The following is a 10,115-nucleotide window of genomic DNA, read 5'->3' on the forward strand; positions in this document are numbered from 1 at the left end:
ATTTCTGCGAGATCCTTCTAGGTCTTGGTTTTGTCATTAGGGATGCAGTTGTTTTCACAGGGTTCTTTTCTTCTTTCCAAGATTTTATTTAACGGTATGTTTTCTTTTCAATGAGTGTGTAGAAATGAATTAAAAGTCTCTCATTTATTGTCTGAAATTCTGACAGGTTTTTTTTTGTTTTTTTTTTTTTTTTTTTTTTTGGTGTAGTGTACAGCCTCTTACAGAATTAGGGGAGCTTTTGGCTTTAAAGGGGGCCCTGATCATATTTTAGGGAGCTGCCTTCATGTCCCCACACTGCTTAGCGACATCTCCTATCAGCAATTCAAGCTGATAGGAGCTCCACAGAGAGCTGTTTGCTTACTCTTGTTCTTGATGGAGTAAGTTCTTTTAGACTAAATGCACAAGTTATTTATTCAAAGAATCACCATTACTAGATGATGTGACCCTGTTACGCAGAAATCTGTTCCATGAGATGGGCCTCAAGGTTTATTAAAGAAGGTCTAAAATTATACAGAAGTGTGTATGCATATATGTGCATGTGTGTTTTAATCTTTCTGAGCGTTGTGGGTCAGGATTTACAATTCTTCCTTTACAATTAATGATCTCTTTTCGTTAGGTTAACCAGGCAGGCCTTAAGATATTTCTTATTAAAAGAAAAAATCCTTTCTTTTCCTTTCCCAACTAAGCCAGTGTACCTTAATGCAATGATGATATGTTAGACCCAGTAGTTGTCAAAGCATCGTATTACTGTGATGCCATAATGACACCCTGTCTCTGTAAAGTAGTCATGTTTTCTCAAATCACACGTTGCACAGTTGATTTCTGACATGACACTTCATTCGGTTGCTTTCCCTTTCTTCAGCATCACCATTCTCTGACAATAGCAGCTGGTGCCCATTTTGTTACTAAGTGATTCACATTTTGCCACTTTACGAGAGTGCAATTAGTTGAAGCAGGAAAAGAAAAAAAAAGAAGCTCATTGTAAAGTAGCATGCTTGAAGCTGTAACTCAGGCTGCTAAGGGAGCTGCTGGGGTCATGGATTCTGAAGCCTAGGACTTACGACTTGGAAGCTTGGCATAAGTCTTGGAAGTTTCCTTCTATGTACATTAAAACAAAACAAAAAAAGCCTATAGGCTGATATATATTTTTTAATATTTTGTTCTTTAAATTTAAATAAAAATACTTAAATATTTAATCTGATGTTTCAGAAGGTAGAAAACTGACCAGTCCTCATAGATTCATGCCTATTTTGAATAGGTAGTGTTTAGGTGTCAGGATTTGAAAACCTTCCTTTCAAACCCTGAAATTCTGTCATTCAGTAAGAAAGCTAAGGGCACCGTCTTCGTATTTCTCTGTGCATTTGTGAACTTGTGAGCTTGCTGGCTTCAGTGTGCTTTCCTAAAATGTTTGGATATAAATTGATAAAGTGGAGTTTATAATGCAGATGGGTACCCTCTGGGGCTCTTAAGGATGACAAGGAAGAAAATAAAATAGTGATGTCTTTAGCCGGCATTTTTTCAGCTTATTAAGGTGTCTGTCCTTGGTATGGATGTAATAAACGTTTCAAAAAAAACCTTGTCTTAATATAACAGCCGGGAAATCCAGACAAGACCTGCACATAATATGTTCTTTATGAGAATTTCATGCACCATTTTTTTTTAAGTAGGGAAATAAAGCAGCAAATAATTTTGAGTTTGTATAATATGTAAAGGATGAAATATAGCTGTTTAAGAACTTATCTGTTGATGAAGTGTGTATGTTCTATATGACTATAGGACATTATTGATATACCAGCATTTAAACAAAAGTATTGGCTAAGCTTCTGTGGAATGTAGACCACCACGGTTGGGCATCTATGTAAGCATGTGGAAATTCTAACTCATGGCAATTCATTCAAGGTCACCCATTTACCTGTATCTAGGTAGGATCTCTGAAAACAATTAAGCCTGATAATTATAATATAAATTGAATATTAACTTACAGATTATCTTCTTGTTTCCCCCTACAGCAACCACTTTAATTGATTCTTATTCTTTCTTTCTCTCTATACATGCACACATCTAACACAGTTAATTAACTTTCAAAAATTACACTTTGAAATAGTCCAGCGAATAAGAAGTTGCATTTGCCTGATCATTAATATCTAGCACCAAAGGTAAATTTTACCCTTACCGACTCTTGGGCAAGGCGAGGCACCAAGGTCCTTTTGGAAGTGTGATCATCAGAATTATTGACACTAGGGGCGCCTGGGTGGCTCAGTCTGTTAAGCATCCGACTCTTGATTTCAGCTCAGGTCATGATCTCAGGGTTTGTGGGATCGAGCCCCATGTCGGACTCTGCACTAACAAGGCAGAGCCTGCTTGGGATTCTCTCTCCCCTTCTCTCTGCCCCTCCCCTGCTTGCTCTCTGTCTCTCTCTCTCAAAATAAATACATAAATAAACTTAAAAAGAAAGAATTATTGAGACTATATTTCAAACCATATTAAACATGTGTAATAAAGGACTGGACTTACCCAGACCTCAGGAAGGCTGTTAAATCCCTCAAATTCAGTTTCTTACACAAAAAAGACAATGTTAGTCTGACATAGCTATTTCTTCTTCCGGTTTATTCTCAGGGCGTTCCCTCAGAAGTCTTCTGGGAAGTCTCGTCTCCCTTGTGCTTCTCATCGTTCCTCTTAAAATTATAAAGTAAAAGCAACTGTACTGAGGCTTTAAAATAAACATTTCCCACAATTTTCTACCCATGTTATTTCTATTCATAATTCTTAACTAAATTTAGATTTTTATTAATCCAATGTGACCTAAAATTCCTGCATTAACAGCACAATGTGGAATTGGGCTTATTCTCTTTGGCTACAGATAAAGCCATCATCTTGAAAATGGCTCTTTCTGACAAAAAGGTGTTCTTTTGAAATAAAGTCTTATTCACTACATTCCTCTTAGAGTTAATGTGAATTTTAGTGCCTCTAATTTTAGATTGAAGTGAAGTCTAGAATAAAACCCACCAGCTGACAATTGAATTTATAGATAGTTGTGAATATTTCAGGCTTGAATAATAGAGCTGTAGAATTTCAGAGACAGAGAGGAAGAGAATTAAGACCCACTGTAGTTTTAGGGTATAATGTAATGGTGTCTAGGAAGTGTTCGATGTAATGAGCTAAGTGGTAATTAGGAGACAACTGTGTTCTTTCGGAAGTTCTGCTGAGGTGTCACTCCCAACACTGGAGAGGGTGACTCGATTACAGCAGACCTCTAGCCGGTGGGGTGGCCATCTCGGCCGTCTCTGCTCATAGGTGAGCTGCGGGTATAGTAGGTCTCCATGTGCACCACTTCCTACCCCTGCTTGCTTGGCTTTAAAAAACAAAAAGATCTGTGAACACCTTCAAGAAGTCTGTTGGCTTCAAGACACTTCTTTGTCTTCAATTATTTTTCTTTTTTCTTTTTTAGAGAGAGAGAGGGAGAGAGAGAATCGCAAGCAGGCTCCATGCTGAGCACAGAGCCTGATGCAGGGATCCCACGATGCTGGGATCATGTCCTAAGCCAAAATCAGGAGTCTGGGTGCTCTGACTGAGCCACCCAGGCTCCCCAACTTCAAGACATTTCTGCACTGGACTTTGGCATCAGACCTGAGTTCCAATCCTGGAATTCCCATTTCCTAGCTGTATGACTTTCTGGAGATTGTGTGATGTCTGAGGCTTTGTTTCCTGAAGAGGGATATCTCCCTCTTAAGGTTGTCCTGAGGCTTAAATGAGGTGATACTAGTAAGGTGCTCAGGCCAGTGCCTGCCACATAATAAGCACTTGATAAATGGCAACTCTGACTATTATAACTTCCACTGGGCAAAAGATACTAATTAAGGCAGGAGCTCATTGTCTGAAAAGAAACAGGTACAACCTAAGGCACCAATCCAGTTTGATCAGTTTCATTCACTGCTGCAGTAGCCAGACCTTGTGTGGGAAGAGATATTGCCACTGCCCAGAGACTTCCCTGACAACTTAACTTCCTAATCTCCTTGCTTCCATGCAGGTAATTGCAAAGTTATGGGTTGAGATTTTGGACCAGACAGCTGGCTGGAGACTCCCTGTTTTTCAGGGCTTTAACAACACGCATTTGACACATAAACATTTGGTGACTTAGAAAGTAACTGTTCCATAAACGGGAAAGAAATTCTTGGCCTTTCTTTCTTTCTTTCGTTCTTTCGTTCTTTCGTTCTTTCTGTCTCTTTCTGTCTTTCTGTCTTTTCTTCTTAATTTGTTTATTTATTTTTGAGAAAGAGAGAGAGTGCGAGTGGGGGAGGGGCAGAGAGAGAGGAAGACAGAGGATCTGAATGGGCTGTGCACTGACATCAGCGAGCCCAGTGTAGGACTCAAACTCACAAAGTGTGCGATCATGACCTGAGCTGAAGTCAGACACTTAACCGACTGAGCCACCCAGGAGCCCCTGGTCTTGTTTCTTAATCAAGAGTTCTGTGGATTTTAGAAGTCCATGAGAAAGAGCCAGAGGGAAAGAAAATTGGGGTGAAATTGACCATAGATGGTACAAGAAAAAAGAGACACAGAAAAGAGGGCCTGGAGAAGACTAGGGATATTTTGTGATCAAGCTGCTCTCCTCTGCAAAAAAAACGGGGGGGGGGGGGGGAGGAAAAGAATGGTGCCTTAAGGGCAGATGGCGAAAGAGTTAATTGTCATAGCTGCGAGAAATTCAGTGCCAGAGAGAGGAAAGGGGAGCAACCATGTTTTAGTACCCTAATAACTTCTAACGCTAGTCCAAGATCATAATGTATGTGCGAGCCGTCCAGTAATTATAAGGTAATAAGTGAAGTGCTGGGGTAAGTGCTCTAAATTAAAAGGAATTCGCAGGGCTGCTGTAAGTCAGTGCCGACCCGCTTTCTTTCAAACGTTGACTCGAGGAAAAGTGCTTAGCCCAGAGTGCAAGCAGGGAGACAAGGAGAGCGATCTATTAATTACAGCGCTCATTAACAGTGACGGGTACAAGGCAGCAGATGCAGAAGGAAGAGGACGCCGTAGTTCAGGCTGGTGAGGGGGATATTTTTTCTTTCACTAGCTCTTGAGGAAAGGACAACACGGGTGGGTGGGCGAAAGTGCGAAGATATTTTTGTGGATTTCTTCTTCCCGTTTGCTTTCTTCACCTCCTGATACCGTTTTACTTTAGAAGGCAGAACAAAATTTCCAGTGTGCAACGTACTTGTTTAAGAGGCAAATATTTGCTCTTAATGCTCTGCTTTGGAGACTGCCTTCTTGGAGCAGTGAAGTGAGCATTTCCCGATAGGAGATTTTATATATATATATATATATATTTTTTTAGTTTGAATTAACAGAACAGTGGGGGAAGGGGGGGCCGGAGGAGGACATGAAATTTGGGCAGTGATGAAATATCATTAGATTTATAGTAGAGGAGATAATTGCATCCCGTTGGTTATATTGTGACTACTCCCCCAAATTCTAGTGAATGACCATTACCCTGTGGGATTCCTATAAATCAACTTTCCACTGGGAAGCAATTAGCTAAGTCCCCTTCTCAACTGTCACCTCTTCTTTCTATGGCAGGCTCTCAAAATGTTCTTAGAGACTTTGCTAAAAGGGGTTTTGCACTATGGCTAATCGGAAAGAAAATAGGACCAATTATATCTTCTCATCTAATTACCTCTTCAGAAATTTAGTCACTTATGGGTCCAACAAAGAAAGAGGGGAAATATGTTTCTTCTAGATAAGAGAGATAATTTGTCAGATTGGATGCCTCATCATATTTCCTTTTAGGAGGTATGATGTTAAAAGGCCAAAAGAAGGGGGGGAAAGAGAGCATCCCAAATCTCAATTTTCAGGACAAAATTTGATACATTCCTAGTTTGCTGAATATAATACAAAGTATCAGATTTATGGACTCCCAGGTGTACTGAAGGCTCAAATGGCTTTTCTTCACTCACCTCTTAACCAATGGCAAATCACACAGACACACGCACATGTTTATTAATCCGTGTAGGTGATCGTTTCACTAAGTTTTGTGGGCTCTAGGAAATTATCCGTACATCTTGGCAAGAATTTTATACTTGATGTCTTTCTGTATTGCTAAATGGCTATGAAATAGAGCGATTTAAATAAAGAAGTGAAGTGATTGAGGATATATTCCCTATGTGTCTTAGTCAGATCAATAAGAGACACAGTTATGCTTATGGAAGCATGTTGACAAACTGTAATTACAGAGCTGAGGAATCATCTGTTCGGTCTTGAAAATAAAAGTTTGATTCTGCTCATAATAAAATGATTGCAGCATGGGAACATGGGAGGGAAAAGTAGAGTGAGGATAAATCCAATTTTGGAAATGATATAGACTTTTAAATCACTCCTCTTCCGCGGCAAATTTAGAATCTAGAGTATTGACAGTGGTTTTCCAGGAGAAAGGTAAAATAAAAGGAATTGGACCCGTTAGAGGTTTTGTTTATGGCCTGTCTGGGCACTTTGATGTAACCCTGTCATGCCCTTATGCTGATTACCTTCTTGTAGAACAAGAGATATTGACTAGGGAATGAATGATGTGTAGTCCCAGCTCTTAGGCAGCGCTCTCAAAGAGCAATGTCTTTAACATATGAATTCTTCTATTTTTTTCCCCTCCTTTCATCCTTCCCTTTCACTTTCTCTCTATTTTTTTCACCTTCTTTTTGTTTCTACCTGTTTTTGTTTCTATGTTTAACACTCTCTCCTTCTCTCTCTCTCTCTCTCTCTCTCTCTCTCTTTCTCCCTCTCCGTTTGTATCTCCTTACATCTCAGGCTTCTCTGCAGAATGTCAAACAAAGATCGACACATTGATTCCAGCTGTTCGTCCTTCATCAAGACGGAACCCTCCAGCCCGGCCTCCTTGACGGACAGTGTCAACCACCACAGCCCAGGTGGCTCCTCAGACGCCAGCGGGAGCTACAGTTCAACCATGAATGGCCATCAGAACGGACTTGACTCGCCACCTCTCTACCCTTCTGCTCCTATCCTAGGAGGTAGTGGGCCTGTCAGGAAACTGTATGATGACTGCTCCAGCACCATTGTTGAAGATCCCCAGACCAAGTGTGAATACATGCTCAACTCGATGCCCAAGAGACTGTGTTTAGTGTGTGGTGACATTGCTTCTGGGTACCACTACGGGGTAGCATCATGTGAAGCCTGCAAAGCATTCTTCAAGAGGACGATTCAAGGTTAGTGTTGCACCTGGGAATAATACCCCACCCTCGTCCAGCCTCAGGTTGATGGTTGGTGGTTGGTTGGCTGGTTTTTCTTAGTTCTTATCCTTGATAATCAAGTTTTACAGTCTCAATTCTATCTTGAGTACAAAATAGAAATAGATTACAATAGCTTGTGGAGGGATTATAGAATAAACTCCCCCAGATATGCCCCCTAAGAATTCTGCTTTCACTATTAAGCCCTAATGATGGAATGATATTAAGCTATGTGTTAAAAAACACAGCTATTATCAGAGCAATGTAGGTCTGTGTTGCAACTAAACAAATACACACTGGATCCATAGTGTTTTTGCCTCTTTGGTTCTTCTTACAGAGGCATGAAAATAATAGATACTTTAGAGCAGTGGTAACTTGAGTGTGTACCAATATCACCTTGAGATCTTGTTAAAATACAGGTCACCCTACCCTCAGAGTTTCTGACTTGTTACATCTGGAGTAGAAGTCCAAGAATTTATATTTCTGACAAATTACCAGGTAATGCTGATTATACTAGTCCAGGATCTATGCTTTGAGAACCACTCGTCTACACAATTTAATTGTCTCCTACCTTCCTTCTTTCCCTATGGTTGGATATACTTTCCTCACCTTTTTAATGAATTTGTAAAGAAAAGTCTTCCAAATTATACCTAATTATGAAATATACCTCCCACATATATAACACACATCTGAACCTCCATAGACTTTCAGATTTATAAATAACAACATAATTGTAGGAAAATATGACTGAAATTTGTATGTGCTCATTTAAACTAGTAATCCACAAATACAGAGCTCCACTCATGTTAAAAGCCATAGATATATATTCTCACAGGAAGTTATAATTTTCACTTTTTTAGGTCCTTTGTGATATGAAGAAAATAGGGGAAAGAGAGTAACTGTTGAGGATTCTCAGCTCATCAGCAATTCTATTCTCAGTGGCTTACAAAATGTTTTCTTTTTTTTTTTTAATGTTTATTTATTTATTTTGAGGGAGGGGGGCGGGGGAAGAGAGGAGGGAGAGAGAGAATCCTAAACAGGCTCTACACTGTCAGCATAGAGCCCAATGCAGGGCTCAATCTCAGAAATCGCAGGATGGTGACCTGGGAAAAAATCGAGTCCAGATGCTTAATTGATTGAGCCACCCAGGCATCCCAAAATGTTTTCTTCTTAAAAGACAGCCATTTTTTGGATACATGTATGTCTTCCCACATATCAGTGGTTCTCATCTTTGCCAGCTCACTGGAATCATCTGGAGACTGAAAACATACTGATGCCAGGGCTCGTACCCCCAAATTCTGAATTAACTGGCTTTGGGTGTGGCAAGGGCAAAGGAGGGATTTCCGAAAGCTTCGCACTTAATGTTTAAGTAAAGCCAAGTTTAGAAATCACCACCCTCTCCTGTGCTGTGTTCTATAAATAAATGGTTTCTCAGAGTATCTCTAGTGGACCTGTGGTATCACTGTCACCTGGGAATTTATTTAAAAGCTTCATCCCACATCACCCCAATCGGAATCTGTGGGGGTGAGCCCAGCAATCTTCCAGGTGATTCTGATACTCAGCCGAGTTTGATGTCTACCATGGTGCTGCTGATAACCACCAATGACTGACCATCGTCTGCTAATGGCCCATCCTTGGACATAACTGAAATCAGTTTAATAGCTTTGTGATGTACTGATTTTTAAAGTGCAGATGAGATTATGTTTGTTGAATTCTCATCCTAAATTTTTAACAAAAGGTGATCAGGAAACCCTTTATTTGTACATACAGTAATCTCCCACCTTTTTTTTTTTTTTTTTTCCTAGAGCAGCTGGGAGGCAAGTCTTGTCTGTTAGTTGCACTGAAGATTTCAGTAAAGGTCTTTAGTGGATTGGGTTTTACAATTTCCCTTACTTCTGTGTCTATTCCATAGCTTCCTTGATTTGTGGCTGTTTACTTAGGATCACAGTTTTTCAAGACATCATTAACTCTTAGATAATAGAGTGGATATTTAAGCCTTACTTTTTCATAACCTTTCATAGTTTTAACTGAAGAACACAAGTCAGGTTAGTATGGAGTAAATATGAATTACCTAATTTTTTTGTTGTTGTTTTATATCAGACTTTAATTTTTTTTTTTAACGTTTATTTATTTTTGAGAGAGAGAGAGAGACAGAGAGCAAGTGGAGGAGGGACAGAGAAAGAGGGAGACACAGAATCTGAAGCAGGCTCCAGGTGCTGAGCAGTCAGCACAGAACCCAGGTTGGGGCTCAAACTCACGATCTGTGAGATCATGACCTGAGCTGAAGTTGGAAGCTTAACCAACTGAGCCACCCAGGCGCCCCGAGTAACCTAAATATTTTCATGGCTGTATCTTCATATTTTAGGGCTCATCATTGCCATATCTTATTAGCATTTTCTTACAAAAACCCTTTATCCACTGGATCTTTGTTTTCTTTTTTCTCATCTATAAATTGAAGGCATTGATACCTACCTCACGGGATGTTTAAGGATAAAATGAAATGTGAAATCATAGGTAAAGTAAGTAAAAACAATGTTTTGCTTCCACTCTTGTGCATCTGAAAAATATCTTCAGTTTATTTACTAACATTGTAAAACTTGAGAATGAAAACGCATTTCAAATCTTTGGGTTCTTAGTAGCCATTGTCCAAAGGTATTAGAATACTTACATTACGGAGTATCTAAAAATTCAAACTGGTAGTGACTTGATTTTGTTTATCCAGTTTATACAGCTCTGGAATTAACTACACAGAGATAAGCAAATATTTTGGGATAAATTAACAAATGCTGTGTATGCTTCTATAAGCAAGAGGCTCTCACCATGAAAACCACCCGCCTTTACTCAACAAATATTTACTGAGAACCTACTGTGAGCTAGATAGACACTAGCATG

The 10,115-nt window shown here is 39.6% G+C and overlaps 1 protein-coding gene across 13 annotated transcripts in view; it reads left to right on the forward strand.

The window, feature by feature from the left end:
- ESRRG (estrogen related receptor gamma) overlaps positions 1-10,115 on the forward strand; it is a 624,471-nt gene that overhangs the window by 436,031 nt on the left and 178,325 nt on the right. For all 13 annotated transcript variants that reach the window (XM_053208859.1, XM_027074972.2, XM_027074969.2 and 10 more), the window contains one exon: positions 6,787-7,202. In XM_053208859.1, the coding sequence (XP_053064834.1) occupies positions 6,800-7,202 (403 nt within the window). In that variant the 5' untranslated portion in view covers positions 6,787-6,799. The remainder of the gene's footprint in view (positions 1-6,786; positions 7,203-10,115) is intronic.

The sequence above is a fragment of the Acinonyx jubatus genome, chromosome E4 (assembly GCF_027475565.1).
Source record: "Acinonyx jubatus isolate Ajub_Pintada_27869175 chromosome E4, VMU_Ajub_asm_v1.0, whole genome shotgun sequence".
In the NCBI taxonomy this organism is placed as follows: Eukaryota; Metazoa; Chordata; class Mammalia; order Carnivora; family Felidae; genus Acinonyx; species Acinonyx jubatus.